At 50.6% G+C, this 22,345-nt stretch overlaps 1 protein-coding gene across 1 annotated transcript; it reads right to left on the bottom strand.

Annotated features, from left to right (window-relative positions):
* Positions 1-1,178: 1,178 nt before the first annotated feature.
* LOC145339568 (urotensin-2 receptor-like) lies at positions 1,179-16,182 on the bottom strand. The gene is made up of 2 exons (XM_080184061.1): positions 15,004-16,182; positions 1,179-1,615 (listed from the first exon to the last, which is right to left on the bottom strand). The coding sequence occupies exon 1, from the start codon at positions 16,093-16,095 to the stop codon at positions 15,010-15,012; it is 1,086 nt and encodes a 361-aa protein (XP_080040187.1). The 5' UTR covers positions 16,096-16,182; the 3' UTR covers positions 1,179-1,615; positions 15,004-15,009.
* Positions 16,183-22,345: the final 6,163 nt, after the last annotated feature.

Genomic DNA, 22,345 nt, shown 5'->3' with positions numbered 1-22,345 from the left:
GTGCGTTTGCCTCATGTAAAGTACTGTTTAAATACAATGCTTAATGGAGTCCCAATGAGTACAAATACTGATACAAGATCACAGGTATACTGTTTACATACACACATAGAGAGAGAGAGTTACAACAACTAGCGACTGATGGAGACTCCGATTTCATTCAAAATGCAATGTCATCGTACAGAAAGAGCTTTACTCTGTATCTAACCCCGTGCTGTACCTGTCCTAGGAGTGTTTGATGGGGACAGTGTAGAGGGAGCTTTACTCTGTATCTAACCCCGTGCTGTACCTGTCCTGGGAGTGTTTGATGGGGGACAGTGTAGAGGGAGCTTTACTCTGTATCTAACCCCGTGCTGTACCTGTCCTGGGAGTGTTTGATGGGGGGACAGTGTAGAGGGAGCTTTACTCTGTATCTAACCCCGTGCTGTACCTGTCCTGGGAGTGTTTGATGGGGGGAGTGTTTGATGGGGACAGTGTAGAGGGAGCTTTACCCTGTATCTAACCCCGTGCTGTACCTGTCCTGGGAGTGTTTGATGGGGGACAGTGTAGAGGGAGCTTTACTCTGTATCTAACCCTGTGCTGTACCTGTCCTGGGAGTGTTTGATGGGGGACAGTGTAGAGGGAGCATTACTCTGTATCTAACCCTGTGCTGTACCTGTCCTGGGAGTGTTTGATGGGGGACAGTGTAGAGGAAGCTTTACTCTGTATCTAACCCTGTGCTGTACCTGTCCTGGGAGTGTTTGATGGGGGACAGTGTAGAGGAAGCTTTACTCTGTATCTAACCCTGTGCTGTACCTGTCCTGGGAGTGTTTGATGGGGACAGTGTAGAGGGAGCTTTACTCTGTATCTAACCTCGTGCTGTTCCTGTCCTGGGAGTGTTTGATGGGGACAGTGTAGAGGGAGCTTTACTCTGTATCTAACCCCGTGCTGTACCTGTCCTGGGAGTGTTTGATGGGGGACAGTGTAGAGGGAGCTTTACTCTGTATCTAACCCTGTGTTTTAGGAGTGTTTGGGCCATGTTACAGGGGCTGGGTTGGGGGTGTTTGGGTGTGTTACAGGGGCTGGATTGGAGGTGTTTGGGTGTGTTACAGGGGCTGGGTTGGAGGTGTTTGGGTGTGTTACAGGGGCTGGGTTGGGGGTGTTTGGGCATGTTACAGGGGCTGGGTTGGGGGTGTGTTCAGTGGTGCGGAGAACTGGGAGGGGAGAACTGGGAGGGGAGAACTGGGAGGGGAGAACTGGGAGGGGAGTATCTCAGGCTGTGGAAGGGATTGAAACGAACAGCTCACACCTCAGGCACCAACCAACACAGCAACGAAAAGACAGTCCTCCACCCAGTCGGGCGATGATTCTGCAGTCGAACAGACGAGTGGTCGGAAGCGCCATTCCCGCTGTCTCCTGAATCCACCCCCCCCAAACAATCAAGGACAGGCTGCCATCCAGTCCGATTTCAGGAGAAGGAATGGTGGATTGACAAGATTTGATCCGTGGATCTGATATTGTCGCTGCTCCTCCTCCTCCAGCTGATCACTTCTCCCCCACCTCCTTCTATTCCACATTCTCTCACTGTCCATCAGTGTCCGCCTGACGGGAGTCTCTCCCACTCCCCGGCAACCTCTCCCTGAAGAAACACGACAAAAGGTTATACAATGTCTGTCACAGTGAGGCTCAATCCCCCTGAACGCCACCAGAATGGAGACATCGTCGGAAACACCACCATAATGACCACTCTGCGCACACTCTCTCTCTCGCGCGCGCACACTCTCTCTCGCGCGCGCACACTCTCTCTCGCGCGCGCACACTCTCTCTCGCGCGCGCACACTCTCTCTCGCGCGCGCACACTCTCTTTTGCCCACTTGCTCGCACTCCCACTCTAATTCTTAGAGCTTCCCTTGGACACTATCGCAATTCTAGCTGAAGCCAGCAGAGGGGGAACAGGGTCTGTCAGGAGATTAACCCTCTCGCCCACCTCTCCCCCATTTACACTCAGACACCGGGCAGCCTGTTCCCCTATCGGAGGGAGGGAGGATTAACCCCCTCACCCACCTCTCCCCCATTTACACTCAGACACCGGGCAGCCTGTTCCCCTATCGGAGGGAGGGAGGGGGGATTAACCCTCTCACCCACCTCTCCCCCATTTACATTCAGACACCGGGCAGCCTGTTCCCCTATCGGAGGGAGGGGGGATTAACCTTCTCGCCCACCTCTCCCCCATTTACACTCAGACACCGGGCAGCCTGTTCCCCTATCGGAGGGAGGGAGGGGGGATTAACCCTCTCACCCACCTCTCCCCATTTACACTCAGACACCGGGCAGTCTGTTCCCCTATCGGAGGGAGGGAGGATTAACCCCCTCACCCACCTCTCCCCCATTTACATTCAGACACCGGGCAGCCTGTTCCCCTATCGGAGGGAGGGGGGATTAACCCTCTCACCCACCTCTCCCCCATTTACACTGAGACACTGGGCAGCCTGTTCCCCTATTGGAGGGAGGGGGGATTAACCCTCTCACCCACCTCTCCCCCATTTACACTCAGACACCGGGCAGCCTGTTCCCCTATCGGAGGGAGGGGGGATTAACCCCCTCACCCACCTCTCCCCCATTTACACTCAGACACCGGGCAGCCTGTTCCCCTATCGGAGGGAGGGGGGATTAACCCTCTCACCCACCTCTCCCCCATTTACACTGAGACACCGGGCAGCCTGTTCCCCTATCAGAGGGAGGGGGGATTAACCCCCTCACCCACCTCTCCCCCATTTACACTCAGACACCGGGCAGCCTGTTCCCCTATCGGAGGGAGGGGGGATTAACCCTCTCACCCACCTCTCCCCCATTTACACTCAGACACCGGGCAGCCTGTTCCCCTATCGGAGGGAGGGAGGATTAACCCTCTCACCCACCTCTCCCCCATTTACATTCAGACACCGGGCAGCCTGTTCCCCTATCGGAGGGAGGGGGGATTAACCCCCTCACCCACCTCTCCCCCATTTACACTCAGACACCGGGCAGCCTGTTCCCCTATCGGAGGGAGGGAGGGGGGATTAACCCCCTCACCCACCTCTCCCCCATATACACTCAGACACCGGGCAGCCTGTTCCCCTATCGGAGGGAGGGAGGATTAACCCTCTCACCCACCTCTCCCCCATTTACACTCAGACACCGGGCAGCCTGTTCCCCTATCGGAGGGAGGGAGGATTAACCCTCACGCCCACCCCTCCCCATATACACTCAGACACCGGGCAGCCTATCTGGCTCTCCCAGGCAGCTGAAGGCACAGCCACCAATGGTGGAGTGATGGGAATTAGGGGATCCTTCAGAGACCGTAATTGAAGGAGAACACAGATCTTGGAGGGTTGTAGAAGGTTACAGCGATAGGGGGGGAGGGAACGAGTGAGGGAGGGATTTGAACAGGAGGATGAGAATCGTAGGGGCTGGAGGAGGTTACAGAGATAGGGAGGGAGGGAGGGATTTGACCAGGAGGATGAGAATTAGGAATGAGGGGACCTCCTTGGTCTCTCTCTCTTTCTCCTTCAATCTCACTCCCCCTCAGTCCCTGGAATCTCTGATGATACTGATGTAAAAAGGGGTGAGATGGGGGGTGATTTGCAGAGACAGGGGCCGTGTTCCTCGACTGGTGAAGATGAAATGATAATCCATTTGATGTTCAGATGATGGAAAGATTTGATCGGGTCGATAGAGAGAAATTACTGCCTCTGGTGGGGGTTGGCTGGGGGTGGGGGGAAGAGTGGAGAACAAAGGGGGAGGGGGCAGAATCTTCCACTGTCAGGCAGGCCATTTGGGGGAAGAACATAAGAAATAGGAGCAGGAGTCGGCCACCTAGCCCTTCGAGCCTGCCCCGCCATTCAATAAGATCATGGCTGATCTGTCGTGGCTCAGTTCCACTTTCCTGCCCTCTCCCCATAACCCTTAATCCCCTCTCTTATCAAAAACCCATCAACCCGCATCTTAAAAATATTTAGCGAGGCAGCCTCCACCACTTCAACGGGCAGAGAATTCCAGAGATTCACCACCCTTTGAGTGAAGAAGTTCCTCCTCAACTCCGTTCTAAACCATCCCCCCTTTATCTTGAGGCTGTGCCCCCTAGTCCTATTGACCTTTCTGAGCGGGAAGAGTCTCTCCACCTCTATCCTATCCATCCCATTCATCATCTTATACGTCTCAATGAGATCTCCCCTCATTCTTCTAAACTCTAATGAGTACAAGCCTAATTTATTCAGCCTCTCCTCATAGCTCAACCCCCTCAACTCCGGCATCAGCCCAGTAAACCTCCTCTGCACTCCCTCCAAGGCCAAAATATCCTTGCGTAAGTGCGGCGACCAAAACTGCACACAGTACTCCAGCTGCGGCCTCACCAATGCCCTATACAGCTGCAGCAAGACCTCCCTACTTTTATATTCAATCCCCCTCGCGATGAAGGCCAGCATCCCATTCGCCTTCCTGACCACCTGCTGCACCTGCAGGCTGGGTTTTTGCGACTCATGCACAAGGACCCCGAGGTCCCTCTGCACTGTCGCCTGCTGCAGTTTTTTGCCACGTAAGTAATAGTCCTTCCTACCATTATTCCTACCAAAGTGGACCGCCTCGCACTTGCCAACATTAAATTCCATTTGCCATTTCCTGGCCCATTCACCCAGCCTATCTAGATCCTTCTGCAGACTCTCCACACCCTCCGCGCAATTTGCCGTTCCACCAATCTTGGTGTCATCAGCAAATTTCGACACCATACACTCGGTTCCCTCCTCCAGATCATCTGTATAAATGGTAAATAGCTGAGGCCCCAGCACCAACCCCTGGGACACTCCACTAGTCACCATCCGCCAATCCGAATAGCACCCATTGACCCCCACTCTCTGCCTCCTATTTGACAAACAATCCTCTATCCACGCTAACACCCTACCCCCAACTCCATGCCCTTCTGCAATAACCTCTTGTGAGGTACCTTGTCAAACGTCTTCTGAAAATCGGGTGTTAGTGATGGAAAGGTGGTAGGACTGGAGGGTCTTAATGACATTACTGTTACTAGAGAGGCGGTGCTCGACAGACTGGAGGGGCTGATTGTGCACAAGTCCCCAGGACCGGATGGAATGCATCCGAGGGTTCTGAAAGAAATGGCGGAGGTGATAGTGGATGCCTTGGTGGTTATTTTCCAGACATTGCTGGATTCCGGGGAAGTGCCGGAAGATTGGAAAACGGCTAATGTTACGCTGTTGTTTAAGAAGGGTGCCAGGCAAAAGGCAGGGAATTATAGGCCGGTTAGTTTAACGTCTGTGGTAGGTAAAATGTTAGAATCCGTCATTAAGGAGGAAATTGCGAGGCATCTTGAAGGGAATTGCTTGATAGAGCAGACGCAGCACGGTTTCATTAAAGGGAAGTCGTGTCTGACAAATTTACTGGAGTTCTATGAGGATGTGTCTAGGGCAGTGGATAGAGGAGAGCCGGTGGATGTGGTCTTTCTGGATTTTCAGAAGGCGTTTGACAAAGTACCTCACAAGAGGTTATTGCAGAAGGTCGAGGGACATGGAGTTGGGGGTAGGGTGTTAGCGTGGATAGAGGATTGGTTGTCAAATAGGAGGCAGAGAGTGGGGGTCAACGGGTGCTATTCGGATTGGTGGATGGTGACTAGTGGAGTGCCCCAGGGGTCGGTGCTGGGGCCTCAGCTTTTTACCATTTATATAGATGATCTGGAGGAGGAAACCGAGTGTATGGTGTCGAAATTTGCTGATGACACCAAGATTGGGGGAACGGCAAATTGTGCGGAGGGTGTGGAGAGTCTGCAGAAGGATCAAGATAGGCTGGGCAAATGGGCCAGGAAATGGCAAATGGAATTTAATGTTGGCAAGTGTGAGGTGGTCCACTTTGGTAGGAATAATGGTAGGGAGGACTATTACTTACATGGCGAAAAACTGCAGCAGGCAACGGTGCAGAGGGACCTCAGGGTCCTTGTGCATGAGTCGCAAAAACCCAGCTTGCAGGTGCAGCATGTGGTCAGGAAGGCGAATGGGATGCTGGCCTTCATAGCGAGGGGGATTGAATATAAAAGTAGGGAGGTCTTGCTGCAGCTGTATAGGGCATTGGTGAGGCCGCAGCTGGAGTACTGTGTGCAGTTTTGGGCGCCGCACCTGCGCAAAGATATTTTGGCCTTGGAGGGAGTGCAGAGGAGGTTTACTAGGCTGATACCGGAGTTGAGGGGGTTGAGCTATGAGGACAGGCTGAATAAACTAGGCTTGTACTCGTTAGAGTTTAGAAGAATGAGGGGAGATCTCATTGAGACGTATAAGATGATGAATGGGATGGATAGGATAGAGGTGGAGAGACTCTTCCCGCTCAAAAAAGACAGTAGGACTAGGGGGCACAGCCTCAGGATAAAGGGGGGGGGTGCGGTTTAGAACGGAGTTGAGGAGGAACTTCTTCACTCAAAGGGTGGTGAATCTCTGGAATTCTCTGCCCGTTGAAGTGGTGGAGGCTACCTCGCTAAATATTTTTAAGACGCGGGTTGATGGGTTTTTGATAAGAGAGGGGATTAAGGGTTATGGGGAGAGGGCGGGAAAGTGGAACTGAGCCACGACAGATCAGCCATGATCTTATTGAATGGCGGGGCAGGCTCGAAGGGCTAGATGGCCTACTCCTGCTCCTATTTCTTATGTTCTTATGTTCTTATCAAGAAAGACCACATCCACCGGCTCTCCTCTATCCACCGCCCGAGACACATCCTCATAGAACTCCAATAAATTTGTCAGACACGACTTCCCTTTAACGAAACCGTGCTACGTCTGCTCTTTCAAGCAATTCCCCTCAAGATGCCTTGCTATTTCCTCCTTGATGATGGATTCTAACATTTTACCTACAACAGATGTTAAACTGACCGGCCTATAATTCCCTGCCTTTTGCCTGGCACCCTTCTTAAACAACGGCGTAACATTAGCCGCTTTCCAATCTTCCGGCACTTCCCCGGAATCCAGTGACGTCTGGAAAATAACCACCAAGGCATCCACTATCACCTCCGCCATTTCTTTCAGAACCCTCGGATGCATTCCATCCGGTCCTGGGGACTTGTCCACAATCAGTCCCTCCAGTCTGTCGAGCACCGCCTCTCTAGTAACAATAATGTCATTGAGACCCTCCAGTCCTACCACCTTTCCATCTCGAACACCCGGCAAATTATTCACGTCCTCCTCTGTGAAGACAGAAACAAAAAAGTTATTCAAGACCTCAGCCATTTCCCCATCCCCTACCACTAAGACCCCCCTCTCATCCTCTAAGGGTCCAACGTTCACCCGAGTCAGCCTCTTCCTTTTTATATATTTATAAAAACTCTTGCTATCCTTTTTTATATTAAGTGCTAGCCCAGCTTCATAGTTTCTCCTACCCTTCTTTATCAACTTCTTTGTCAAACTTTGTTGACATTTAAACGTCTCCCAATCCTCTTCTCACCCACTACTCTCAGCTACTCTAAACGCCTCTGCTTTTAACACTTTACTTCACCTCCTTCGTTATCCACGGCTGATTATCTCTCCTCCTACTGTCCTTTTTAACCATTGGAATAAATTTCTGCTGAGCACCAAGAAAGATCTCCTGAAAGATCCTCCACTGCTCCTCAGCAGACCTACCTTCCAACACGCTCCCCCAGTCAACGGGGAACGTCAGGAAGCATTTCCTCACACAAAGGGGAATGGAATTCAGGAACTCTGTCCCTCTTCGCCCCCACAGGAGGTTCAATAGCAACATTTAAAAAGCATTTGGATAAGTACATGGCTGGGGAAAGATTCGAGGGATATGGGCCAAAAGCAGGCAATTGGGACTAGCTGGGAGGGCAGCATGGGTCAGCATGGTGGGGCCAAAGGGCCTGTTTGTGGGCCGTGTTGCCCTGTGACTCTAAAGGGGGAGTTGAAGCTGGGGTTAAAATAGAAAGTTCAGATCGGAGATAGATTTATGTTGTGGACAAGGAGATTAAGGTTTACAGAACTGAGATGGGTGGATGGACTTTAGATAGAGATCAGCTAGAATCTGATTGAATGGTGAACAGGATTGAGGGGCTGAGTGGCCTCTTCCTGTTTCTGTGTCAGAGACACAGGAGGCTTTTACACCATCTATCAACGACCTGCATCACCACAGATCGATTCCAGGCTGTAACTCACTCCGAGGTACTGTTATTCTATATATAAACCACCCCAAACGCCTCGATTAGATTCCAGTCTGTAACTCGCTCCCGGGTATCTGTTATTCTACATATAAACCACCCCGAACCCCTCGATTAGATTCCAGTCTGTAACTCGCTCCCGGGTATCTGTTATTCTATATATAAACCACCCCAAACGCCTCGATTAGATTTCAGTCTGTAACTTGCTCCCGGGTATCTGTTATTCTATATATAAACCACCCCGAACCCCTCGATTAGATTCCAGTCTGTAACTCACTCCCGGGTATCTGTTATTCTATATATAAACCACCCCAAAACCCTCGATTAGATTCCAGTCTGCAACTCACTCCCGGGTATCTGTTATTCTATATATAAACCACCCCAAACCCCTCGATTAGATTCCAGTCTGTAACTCACTCCCAGGTAACTGTTATTCTGTATATAAACCACCCCGAACCCCTCGATTAGATTCCAGTCTGTAACTCACTCCCAGGTATCTGTTATTCTGTATAGAAACCACCCCGAACCCCTCGATTAGATTCCAGTCTGTAACTCACTCCCGGGTATCTGTTATTCTATATATAAACCACCCCAAACCCCTCGATTAGATTCCAGTCTGTAACTCACTCCCGTGTATCTGTTATTCTATATATAAACCACCCCGAACCCCTCGATTAGATTCCAGTCTGTAACTCACTCCCGGGTATCTGTTATTCTATATATAAACCACCCCGAACCCCTCGATTAGATTCCAGTCTGTAACTCACTCCCGGGTATCTGTTATTCTATATATAAACCACCTCGAACCCCTCAATTAGATTCCAGTCTGTAACTCAATCCCAGGTATCTGTTATTCTATATATAAACCACACCAAACCCCTGGATTAGATTCCAGTCTGTAACTCACTCCGGGGTATCTGTTATTCTATACATAAACCACCCCGAACCCCTGGATTAGATTCCAGTCTGTAACTCACTCCCGGGTATCTGTTATTCTATATATAAACCACCCCGAACCCCTGGATTAGATTCCAGTCTGTAACTCACTCCCGGGTATCTGTTATTCTATATATAAACCACCCCGAACCCCTCGATTGGATTCCAGTCTGTCACTCACTCCCGGGTATCTGCTATTCTATATATAAACCACCCCGAACCCCTGGATTAGATTCCAGTCTGTCACTCACTCCCGGGTATCTGTTATTCCATATATAAACCGCCCCGAACCCCTCGATTAGAGTCGAGTGTGTAACTCACTCCCCGGTATCTGTTATTCTATATATAAACCACCCTGAACCCCTCGATGAGATTCCAGTCTGTAACTCACTCCAGGGTATCTGCTTTTCTATACATAAACCACCCCGAACCCTTCGATTAGATTCCAGTCTGTAACTTACTCCCGTGTATCTGTTATTCTATATATAAACCATCCCGAACCCCTCGATTAGATTCCAGTCTGCAACTCAATCCCAGGTATCTGTTATTCGATAGATAAACCACCCCAAACCTCTTGATTAGATTCCAGTCTGTATTTCACTCCCAGGTATCTGTTATTCTATATATAAACCACCCCGAACCCCTCGATTAGATTCCAGTCTGTAACTCACTCCCGGGTATCTGCTATTCTATATATAAACCACCCCGAACCCCTGGATTAGATTCCAGACTGTCACTCACTCCCGGGTATCTGTTATTCTATATATAAAGCGTCCCGAATCCCTCGATTAGATTCCAGTCAGTAACTCACTCCCAGGTATCTGTTATTGTATGTATAAACCACCCCGAACCTCTCGATTAGATTCCGGTCTGTAACTCACTCCTGTGATTCTGTTATTCTATATATAAACCGCCCTGAACCCCTCGATTAGAGTCCAGTCTGTAACTCACTCCCGGGTATCTGTTATTCTACATATAAACCACTCCGAACCCCTCGATTAGATTCTAGTCTGTAACTCACTCCCGGGTATCTGCTATTCTATATATAAACCACCCCAAACCCCTCGATTAGATTCCAGTCTGTATTTCGCTCCCAGGTATCTGTTATTCTATATATAAACCACCCTGAACCCCTCGATTAGATTCCAGTCTGTAACTCACTCCCGGGTATCTGTTATTCTGTATATAAACCATCCCGAACCCTTCGATTAGATTCCAGTCTGTAACTCACTCCCGGGTATCTGTTATTCTATACATAAGCCACGCCGAACCCTTCGATTAGATTCCAGTCTGTAACTCACTCCCAGGTATCTGTTATTCTATACATAAGCCACGCCGAACCCTTCGATTAGATTCCAGTCTGTAACTCAATCCCAGGTATCTGTTATTGTATGTATAAACCACCCCGAACCTCTCGATTAGATTCCGGTCTGTAACTCACTCCTGTGATTCTGTTAGTCTATATATAAACTGCCCCGAACCACTCGATGAGATTCCAGTGTGTAACTCACTCCCGGGTATCGGTAATTCGATATATAAACCACCCCAAACCTCTTGATTAGATTCCAGTCTGTCACTCACTCCCGGGTATCTGTTATTCTATATATAAACCACCCCAAACCCCTTGATTAGATTCCAGTGTGTAACTCACTCCCGGGTATCTGTTATTCTATATATAAACCATCCCGAACCCCTCGATTAGATTCCAGTCTGTAACTCACTCCCGGGTATCTGTCATTCTATATATAAACCATCCCGAACCCCTCGATTATATTCCAGTTTGTAACTCACTCCCAGACATCTGTTATTCTATATAAACCATCCCGAACCCCTCGATTAGATTCCAGTCTGTAACTCACTCCCGGACATATGTTATTCTATGTATAAACCACCCTGAACCCCTCGATTAGATTCCTGTCTGTTCCTCACTCCCGGATATCTGTTATTCTATATATAAACCACCCCGAACACCTCGATTAGATTCCAGTCTGTAACTCACTCCCGGGTATCTGATATTGTATATATAAACCACCCCGAACCCCTCGTTTAGATTCCAGTCTGTAACTCACTCCCGGGTATCTGTTATTCTATATATAAACCACCCCGAACCCCTCGATTAGATTCCAGTCTGTAACTCACTCCCGGGTATCTGTTATTCTATATATAAACCACCTCGAACCCCTCAATTAGATTCCAGTCTGTAACTCAATCCCAGGTATCTGTTATTCTATATATAAACCACACCAAACCCCTGGATTAGATTCCAGTCTGTAACTCACTCCGGGGTATCTGTTATTCTATACATAAACCACCCCGAACCCCTGGATTAGATTCCAGTCTGTAACTCACTCCCGGGTATCTGTTATTCTATATATAAACCACCCCGAACCCCTGGATTAGATTCCAGTCTGTAACTCACTCCCGGGTATCTGTTATTCTATATATAAACCACCCCGAACCCCTCGATTGGATTCCAGTCTGTCACTCACTCCCGGGTATCTGCTATTCTATATATAAACCACCCCGAACCCCTGGATTAGATTCCAGTCTGTCACTCACTCCCGGGTATCTGTTATTCCATATATAAACCGCCCCGAACCCCTCGATTAGAGTCGAGTGTGTAACTCACTCCCCGGTATCTGTTATTCTATATATAAACCACCCTGAACCCCTCGATGAGATTCCAGTCTGTAACTCACTCCAGGGTATCTGCTTTTCTATACATAAACCACCCCGAACCCTTCGATTAGATTCCAGTCTGTAACTTACTCCCGTGTATCTGTTATTCTATATATAAACCATCCCGAACCCCTCGATTAGATTCCAGTCTGCAACTCAATCCCAGGTATCTGTTATTCGATAGATAAACCACCCCAAACCTCTTGATTAGATTCCAGTCTGTATTTCACTCCCAGGTATCTGTTATTCTATATATAAACCACCCCGAACCCCTCGATTAGATTCCAGTCTGTAACTCACTCCCGGGTATCTGCTATTCTATATATAAACCACCCCGAACCCCTGGATTAGATTCCAGACTGTCACTCACTCCCGGGTATCTGTTATTCTATATATAAAGCGTCCCGAATCCCTCGATTAGATTCCAGTCAGTAACTCACTCCCAGGTATCTGTTATTGTATGTATAAACCACCCTGAACCCCTCGATTAGATTCCAGTCTGTAACTCACTCCCGGGTATCTGTTATTCTATATATAACCCCCCCCGAACCCCTCGATTAGATTCCAGTCTGTAACTCACTCCCGGATATCTGTTATTCTATATCTAAACCATCCTGAACCCCTCGATTAGATTCCAGTCTGTAACTCACTCCCGGGTATCTGTTATTGTACATATAAACCATCCCGAACCCCTCGATTAGATTCCAGTCTGTTCCTCACTCCCGGAATCTGTTATTCTATATATAAACCATCCTGAACCCCTCGATTAGATTCCAGTCTGTAACTCACTCCATGGTATCTGTTATTCTATATATAAACCACCCTGAACCCCTCGATTAGATTCCAGTCTGTAACTCACTCCCGGGTATCTGTTATTTTATATATAAACCACCCTGAACTCCTCGATTAGATTCCAGTCTGTAACTCACTCCCGGCTAACTTTCACTCTATATATCAACCACCCTGAACCCCTCGATTCGATTCCAGTCTGTAACTCACTCCCGGCTAACATTCACTCCATATATCAACCACCCTGAACCCTTCGATTAGATTCCAGTCTGTAACTCACCCCCGGGTATTTGTTATTTTATATATAAACCACCCCGAACCCCTCGATTAGATTCCAGTCTGTAACTCAGTCCGAGGTATCTGTTATTCTATATATAAACCACCCCGAACCCCTCGATTAGAATCCAGTCTGTAACTCACTCCCGGGTATCTGTTATTCTATATATAAACCATCCCGAACCCCTCAATTAGATTCCAGTCTGTAACTCACTCCCGGGTATCTGTTATTCTGTGTATAAACCACCCTGAACCCCTCGATTAGACTCCAGTCTGTTCCTCGCTCCCAGATATCTGTTATTCTATATATAAACCACCCAGAACCCCTCGATTAGATTCCAGTCTGTAACTCACTCCCAGGTATCTATTATTCTATATATAAACCACCCCGAACCCCTCGATTAGATTCCAGTCTGTAACTCGCTCCCGGGTATCTGTTATTCTATATATAAACCATCCTGAACCCCTCGATTAGATTCCAGTCTGTTCCTCACTCCCGGATATCTGTTATTCTATATATAAACCATCCTGAACCCCTTGATTAGATTCCAGTCTGTAACTCACTCCCGGGTATCTGTTATTCTATATATAAACCACCCCGAACCCCTCGATTAGATTCCAGTCTGTTCCTCACTCCCGGATATCTGTTATTCTATATATAAACCACCCTGAACCCCTCGATTAGATTCCAGTCTGTTCCTCACTCCCGGATATCTGTTATTCTATATATAAATCATCCTGAACCCCTCGATTAGATTCCAGTCTGTCACTCACTCCCGGGTACCTGTTATTGTACATATAAACCATCCCAAACCCCTCGATTAGATTCCAGTCTGTTGCTCACTCCCGGATATCTGTTATTCTATATATAAACCATACTGAACCCCTCGATTAGATTCCAGTCTCTTTCTCATTCCCGGGTATCTGTTATTCTATATATAAACCACCCCGAACCCCTCGATTAGATTCCAGTCTGTAACTCACTCCCGGGTACTGTTATTCTATATATAAACCACCCCGAACCCCTCGATTAGATTCCAGTCTGTAATTCCGTCCTAATTTGCCTTCAGATTTCTGCATTCCTGCTGCGGGTGTTTGATTTCTCCAGCATTTTAATCTGGTGTTGGACATTCTCTATCTACCCGTCTCTCTCTCTCTTTCATCGTCTCTCTCTGTCTGTCACTCTCCTTATATCTCTCTTTCACATTTTTTCTCTCTCTCTCTCACGTTCTTTCATTCTCTCTCTCTCCTTACATCTCTGTTTCACGCTCTCTTTCATTGTTCCTTTATATTTCTATTTCACCTCTTTCTCTGTCTCTCTTCTATATCTCTTTCACACTCTCTTTTTCATTGTCTCTGTGTCTTACTTTCACAGTCTGTGTCTCCCACTCTCTGTTTCTCTTTGTCTCCTTTTCACATTCCCTTTCTCTGTCCCCCCCTCTCTCTGTCTCTGTCTGTCCCTCCCTCTCTCTGTCTCTGTCTGTCCCTCCCTCTCTCTGTCTCTGTCTGTCCCCCCCTCTCTCTGTCTCTGTCTGTCCCCCTCCTCTCTGTCTCTGTCTGTCTCCCCCCTCTCCCTATCTGTTTGTCTCCCCCTCTCTCTGTCTGTTTACCCACCCTCCCGTCTACCCCCGCCTCTCTCTCTGTCTCCCCCCGCTCTCTCTCTCAGTCTCCCCCCGCTCTCTCTCTCAGTCTCCCCCCGCTCTCTCTCTCAGTCTCCCCCCGCTCTCTCTCTCAGTCTCCCCCCGCTCTCTCTCTCAGTCTCCCCCCGCTCTCTCTCTCAGTCTCCCCCCGCTCTCTCTCTCTCTGTCTCCCCCCGCTCTCTCTCTCTGTCTCCCCCCGCTCTCTCTCTCTCTGTCTCCCCCCGCTCTCTCTCTCTCTGTCTCCCCCCGCTCTCTCTCTCTCTGTCTCCCCCCGCTCTCTCTCTCTCTGTCTCCCCCCGCTCTCTCTCTCTGTCTCCCCCCGCTCTCTCTCTCTCTGTCTCCCCCCCGCTCTCTCTCCCCCCCTCTCTCTCTCCCCCCTCTCTCTCTCTCTCTGTCTCCCCCCGCTCTCTCTCTCTGTCTCCCCCCCGTCTCCCCCCCCCCCTCTCTGTTTCCCCCCTCCTCGCTCCGCCTTGCTGCCCACTCTCTCCATCGCCCTGGATTGTGGGGATGTGAGGTATTCCGCATTCTCACCTTTGTTTACACTGTGCCGCCTCCCGTGTCCCCTTCCGAGGGAAGTGATCGCTGCCTCTCCGCCTTTGGTCCAGTTGCTGTGCCGGACTTGCCTCCCACGTTGCCGGCGATGCCTGATCCAGGGGCCGAGGAGGGGCTGCGGGAGGCTGCCCCGCGTTGCCGGCCCTTCAGGTACTCCTTGTAGTTCTTGGTGAGCAGGGTGTAGAGGAAGGGGTTGACGCAGCTGTTGCCATAGGTCAGGCAGGTGACCAGGTCATTGATGCGGCTCTGGGTCCTGAAGGAGAGGCGGAAGGCGGGGGCGTACAGGGGGAAGAGCTGCCATACCCAGAATGGCAGGAAGCACGCCCAATAGGTCAGCACGATGGCAAAGACCAGGCCCACCACCTTGAGGCGGGGTGAGCGGCGAACGGGCGCCCGGGTCTGGGCCTGCCAGTAGGCCCGGGCCAGGCCTGCGTACAGGTAACCGATGAGCAGGCCAGGGCCTAAGAAGCTGGTGCCAAAGAGGAGGGTGAGGTAGAGACGGCTGTCCTCCTCACTCCAGCCGGGTGTGCACAGGCGCCTGGCCGGCCCGTCCTCCAGCACCCTCTCCTCCAGCTGGATAGTCACCATCATGGGCAGGGTGAGGGCCAGCGACGCCAGCCAGACCAGGGCTGCCAACAGCCTGCGGGGAGTCCGCGCCCGGCCCCGGGCAGACTGCAGGGGGCGGGTGACGGCCGCGTGGCGCTCACAGCTCATCAGGGCCAGGGTGAAGATACTGGCGTGCATGGTCAGCAGGTCGAGTGCCAGCAGGGCCCGGCAGCCCGCCTCACCAAAGGCCCAGTCCTTCACCAGGCTGTTATAGACAATGAAGGGCACGGTGGATAGGTAGAGGAGATCAGCCAGGGCCAGGTTCACCACGTGGACATACATGGAGGCACTTGGCCGCAGAACTCGACACATCAGCACCAGCGTGTAGATATTGCCCGCTGAGCCTGCCAGGCACATCAGGGATAGGACAGCGCCAATGAAGGCAGGCACCGCCAATCCCTCCCCGGGGGGTTCCAGGGGAAGCGACAGGTTCAGGAGGGAGCCCGAGGTGTTGGCGTCCTCCATGACTGAGCCAGTGCGAAGTAGATCACCTCCCGACGGGAAATGCCACAGCGTTGACTTGGAGCCCCTTCCTGGAGCGCTAACACATCACGCCGAATAAACCCCCCCACCCTGACTCTTTCCCTCTGTCTCTTTCCCTCTCCAAATATTGTCCCAGGTCGGACTCGGTGTGAGCGAGCTCACACTTGGCCAAGGATTTCTGTGCAGTCTTCTGATCCTACAACACTCCACTCTCTCTCTCTCTCGCGCTCGCACTCTGTTTCTCTACTCTGCTCTGTCCCACCACCATCCCAGACATTCCTGACTCCCCACTGATCTAGGCAGAGACCCAGCCGCTGATGTCAATACAGGAGATGGACAGGCACGCGCAGAGAGACAGAGAGAGAGAGAGAGAGAGAGTAAAAACACCTGCTAAACTACAGAGAAACTGGGGGAGAGAGGAACAGGGAGAGGAAGAAAGAAAGGGAGACAAAGACAGAGAGACAGAGAGAGACAGACAGAGAGAGAGAAAAACAGAGAGAGCGACCCTGACTCATCAGTCTGACCCCTGTGGAGTCAGAAAAAGAGAAAGAATGAGATAGAGAGAGAGAGAGAGAGAGAGTTAAAAACTCCTGCTCTATTGCAAAGAGAGAGGGGAAAGTAGGACAGGAACAGAGAGCGAGAACGAGAAATAGAGAGACAGAGAGGGGGAAAGCAAGAGAATAGAGATGGGCTGAAAGGCCTCTTCTTGTGCCGAAAAGCTTTATGATTGTATGATGGTGAGAGAGACAGAGAGAGACAGAGACACAGACAGACAGACAAAGAAAGAGAGAGGCAGAGAGAGACAGACACAGAGAGAGAGAGAGAGCGTGACACAGAGAGACAGAGATAGCAACAGGCAGAGGGGGAGACACAGGAGAGCATGAGACAGAGAGACAGAGAAACAGACACACATAGACAGAGACAATGAGAGAGAGAGAGAGAGACACACACACAGAGAGGGAGAGCAAGCGAGCGAGACAGAGGGGATCAGAGATGCAGGTAGATATTTAGCAAGGAATTGGAGGGCAGTAAGAGGATCGAGTCTTAGCGTCAATTCAATCAATACCTCAGTCATTACCCCACATCAACCTGTCTCCGATGGAAACTTGCAGGTGGTGGTATTCCCCATGTATCTGCTGTCACCCTAGCCCTCTTCCCCCCCCACACCCCTTGTCCTTCTAGGTGGTAGAGGTGGCGGGTTTGGAAGGTGCTGTGGAAGGAGCCTTGGTGAGTCACTGCAGTGCATCTTGTAGATGGTACACACGGCTGCCTCTGTGTGTCGGTGGTGGAGGGAGTGAATGTTGAGGGTGGGGGTTAGTGTGTCAATCGAGCGGGGCTGCTTTGTCCCGGATGGTGTCGAGCTTCTCGAGTGTTGTTGAGAGCCGCTCTCATCCAGGCAAGTGGAGAGTATTCCATCACACTCCTGACTTGTGTCCTTGTAGATGTGGACAGGCTTTGGGGGGAGTCAGGAGGTGAGTTACTCTCCGCAGGATTCCCAGCCTCTGACCTGCTGTGGGAGCCACAGTATTTATATGGCTGGGTCTGGTTCAGTTTTTCGTTGATGATATCATGGAATCATAGAATTCCTGCAGTGCCAAAGAGGCCATTTAGCCCATCGAGTGCGCACCAACTCTCTGATTAAGTATCTTACCCAGGCTCTCTCCCTAACACTTTCCCCACAACACTACACATTCACCTGTGGCTAATCCATCTAACCTTCATACCTTTGGACACTAAGGGACAATTTAGAACGGCCAATCCACCTAAACTGCACATCTTTGGAGTGTGGGAGGAAACCCGAGCAACCGGAAGAAACACACGCAGACATGGGAAACTCCACACAGTCACCCAGGGCCGGAATTGAATCCGGGACCCTGGCGCTGTGAGGCAGCAGCGCTGACCACTGTGCCACCCTAATAGGTTAGGGTTTTTCTCTTGAGAAAATAGAACTGATGGAGGGCTGTAAAATCATGAATCCCCAGGATATTACCATTGAATATCAGGGGGCAATGGTTAGGTCCTCCACTGTTGTAGATAGTCATTGCCTGGCACTTGTGAGGCATGAATCTACTCGAGGATTTGAGCTCCATAATCCAGGCCCACACTCCCCACCCAACCCCTCCCCCCTCCCCCTCCCCCTCCCCCACCCCCTGACCCCGGTGCCAGTACTGAGGGAGTGCTGCACTGTCGGGGGTAGATGTATATACTCTAGGATTTGAGCTCCGTAATCCAGGCTGACACTCCCCCCGGTGCCGGTACTGAGGGAGCGCTGCACTGTCGGAATTGGAATAAGGTGGGGAGAGGGAGATCGCGTGAGCCAAGACATGCTTCCCGCCCACTCTCAGACATGGCAGACGCTCTTGTCTGCACGACAGGATTGAGCTTTCAAAGCATCTGGAATTCTACCTTTGTAGGAGTGAAACTCTGGCCAAACGCCACTAATGAACGTAGCAGGGTCACACAGTGAGGGCTGACTGAGACAGCACAGGCCTCCGATTGCACAGACAACGCAGCAAAGCATCAGCCCAAACCACTGACCACTGGGACTCCCACCCCACTGACCACTGGGACCCCCACCCCTCTGACCACAGAGTTCCCCACACCACTGACCACTGGGACCCCCACCCCTCTGACCACAGAGTTCCCCACACCACTGACCACTGGGACCCCCACCCCTCTGACCACAGAGTTCCCCACACCACTGACCACTGGGACCCCCACCCCTCTGACCACAGAGTTCCCCACACCACTGACCACTGGGACCCCCACACCACTGAGACCCCCACACCACTGACCACAGAGTTCCCCACACCACTGAGACCCCCACACCACTGACCACTGAGACCCCCACACCAACACCCAGCCTCTCTCCTCCGGGATCCCATCGAACCACACACCATTCCACAGGCTGATTACCAAACCACCCCCACAATACAATGTCAATGCTACACCCTCCCGCCTACAGGAAGGGGGGAGTCACGCACCCCAAACTCGCCTGCCCCCACACAGGGCCACCTCGTTGGTCTGTACCACATGCAGATGAAGGAGCAGGAAGAGGCCAATCTGCCCCTCAGTCCTGTTCATTGATCAAAGGCATCCTGTCTGATATGACTGAGGCTGGACTGAGGAATTAAACAGTGTCTTCAAGGAAGAAACAGGGAGGGAGAGAGAGGCAGAGAAAGAGAGAGAGAGAGAGAGAGACAGACCGAGAGAGAGAGGGACTGAGACCAAGAGAGAGGGACCGAGAGAGAGAGGGACCGAGAGAGAGAGGGACCGAGAGAGAGAGGGACCGAGAGAGAGAGGGACCGAGACCAAGAGAGAGGGACCGAGAGAGAGAGGGACCGAGAGAGAGAGGGACCGAGAGAGAGAGGGACCGAGAGAGAGAGGGACCGAGAGAGAGAGAGAGGGACCGAGAGAGAGAGAGAGGGACCGAGAGAGAGGGACCGAGAGGGAGAGCGACCGAGAGGGAGAGCGACCGAGATCAAGAGAGAGGGAGAGAGAAAGAAAGAGACTGAGAGGAGAGAGAAACAGAGAGACAAAGAGACAGAGACAGAGAGAGAGAGACAGACGGACACAGAGAGAGACAGACAGATAGAGACAGAGAGTGAGAGACAGGGAGAAAGAGAGACCGAGAAAGAGGGAGAGAGAGGGAGAGAAAGAGAGAGACAGAGAGACAAAGAAACCGAGGGACAGAGAGAGAGAGAGACAGGCAGAGACAGAGAGAGTCACAGAGAGAGAGGGAGAGACAGAGAGACTGAGAAAGAGGGAGAGACAAACCGAGAGAGAGGGAGAGAGAGACAAAGAGAGGGAGAGAGAGAGGGAGAGAGAGAGGGAGAGAGAGAGAGGGGGAGAGAGAGGGGGAGAGAGAGGGGGAGAGAGAGGGGGAGAGAGAGAGGGAGAGGGAGAGGGAGAGGGAGGGGGAGAGAGAGGGGGAGAGAGAGAGGGAGAGGGAGAGAGAGAGGGAGAGGGAGAGAGACAAAGAGAGGGAGAGAGACAAAGAGAGGGAGAGAGACAGAGAAAGAGACTTTCCAAAATCGCATTTGGAAAGATTCAGATTCAGTTTAATCCGGGATAGTCAGTACAGTTTGGTCTGTACTGCCTCACAAATTTGACTGAATTCTTTGAGGAGGTAACTAAGTGTGTGGATGAAGGTAGAGCAGTTGATGTTGTATACATGGATTTTAGAAAGGTGTTTGATAAGGTTCCCCATGGTAGGCTCATGAAGAAGATAAGGAGGTGCGAAATAGAAGGAAATTTGGCCGATTGGGTAAGTAACTGGCTGTATCATAGAAGAGGGTAGCGGAGGGAAAATGTTCAGACTGGAGGCTGGTTACCAGCGGTGTACCACAGGGATCAGTGCTGGGTCCTCTGCTATTTGTGATTCTTATCAATGACTCGGAAGAAAGGGCTGAAGGGTGGGTTAGTAAATTTGCTGATGACACCAAGTTTGGTGGAGTAGTGGATGAGGTGGAGGGCTCTTGCAGGCTGCAAAGAGACATTGATAGGATGCTGAGCTGGGCCGAAAAGTGGCAGATGGAGTTTAACCCTGAGAAGTGCGAGGTGATTCATTTTGGTAGGACAAACTTGAATGCGGATTACAGGGTCAACGGCAGGGTTCTGAGGAATGTGGAGGAACAGAGAGATCTTGGGGTTCATATCCACAGATCTCTGAAGTTTGCCACTCAAGTGGATAGAGCCGTGAAGAAGGCTGTGTGTTAGTGTGTTAGTGTTTATTAACAGGGGGTTAGAGTTTAAGAGCCGTGGGGTTATGCTGCAACTATACCGGGCCTCGGTGAGACCACATTTGGAATATTGTGTTCAGTTCTGGTCACCTCACTATAAGAAGGATGTGGAAGCATTGGAGAGAGTGTGGAGGAGATTTACCAGGATGCTGCCTGGTTTGGAGGGTAGGTCTTATGAGGAAAGGTTGAGGGAGCTGGGGCTTTTCTCTTTGGAGCAGAGGAGGATGAGAGGCGACTTAATAGAGGTTTATAAGATGATGAGAGGGATTGATAGAGTGGATGTGCAGAGACTATTTCCTCGGGTGGATGTAGCTGTTACTAGGGGGCATAACTATAAGGTTCATGGTGGGAGATATAGGAGGGATGTCCGAGGTAGATTCTTTACTCAGAGAGTGGTTGGGGTGTGGAATGGACTGCCTGCTGTGATAGTGGAGTCGGACACTTTAGGAACTTTCAAGCGGTTATTGGATAGGCACATGGAGCACACCAGAATGATAGGGAGTGGGATAGCTTGATTTTGGGATTGGACATAGCTTGACACAACATTGAGAGCCGAAGGGCCTGTACTGTGCTGTAATGTTCTATGTTCTAAAGACAGACAGAGAGGGAGAAAGAGACAAAGAGAGAGACAAAGAGAGAGAGAGAGACAAAGAGACAGAGGAAGAGGGACAGAGAGACAGAGAGGGACAGAGCAGGACAGAGAGAGAGAGAGAAAAAGACAGACAAAGAGACAGAGAGGTGGTGAGGTTTAAGGAGGGAATTCCAGAGCTTAGGGCCCCCAAGGCAGCTGAAAGCATGGTACCAATGGCGGAGCAATGGGAATCTGAGTGTGGCGGGGTGGGGATGGAAATCGAGTGGCCAGAATCGGAAAAATACATAGGACTCGGAGGGTTGTAGAAGGTTACAGAGATAGGGGTGAGGGAGGGATTTGAACAGGAGGGCGAGAATTGTAGGGGCTGGAGGAGGTTACACATAGAGGGAAGGAGGAGGTGAGGGAGGGATTTGGTTGGGAAGCCGAGTTTATTCAAGGAATACTTTCTGGATTTGTTCAGTAAGTGAGCCGCTGTGACATTTAATGAAAAGACAACACTGCAATAGCCAGGTATTCAGAGGGGGCACTTCCAAAAACAACTGACTCCAATCTACGGTAATCATTACAGAAACTGCTGCCAAATTATATTGGGACAAAGAACTTCATTCTGTTCTGAGATTCAGAGAAACTGAATCAGGTTCTCTCTCCCTCGCCAGTAACACTCTCACTTCAGGAACTCTAAGCACTCCCAGGACAGGTACAGCATGGGGTTAGATACAAAGTAAAACTCCCTCTACACTGTCCCCATCAAACACTCCCAGGACAGGTACAGCACGGGGTTAGATACAGAGTAAAGCTCCCTCTACACTGTCTCCCATCAAACACTCCCAGGACAGGTACAGCACGGGGTTAGATACAGAGTAAAGCTCCCTCTACACTGTCCCCCATCAAACACTCC

The sequence above is a fragment of the Carcharhinus amblyrhynchos genome, unplaced genomic scaffold (genome assembly GCF_965287045.1).
Source record: "Carcharhinus amblyrhynchos unplaced genomic scaffold, sCarAmb.v2.hapA scaffold_542, whole genome shotgun sequence".
Taxonomy (NCBI): domain Eukaryota; kingdom Metazoa; phylum Chordata; class Chondrichthyes; order Carcharhiniformes; family Carcharhinidae; genus Carcharhinus; species Carcharhinus amblyrhynchos.
The sequence above is the reverse complement of the archived record's forward strand: the minus strand, read 5'-3'. Positions and strand labels throughout refer to the sequence as shown.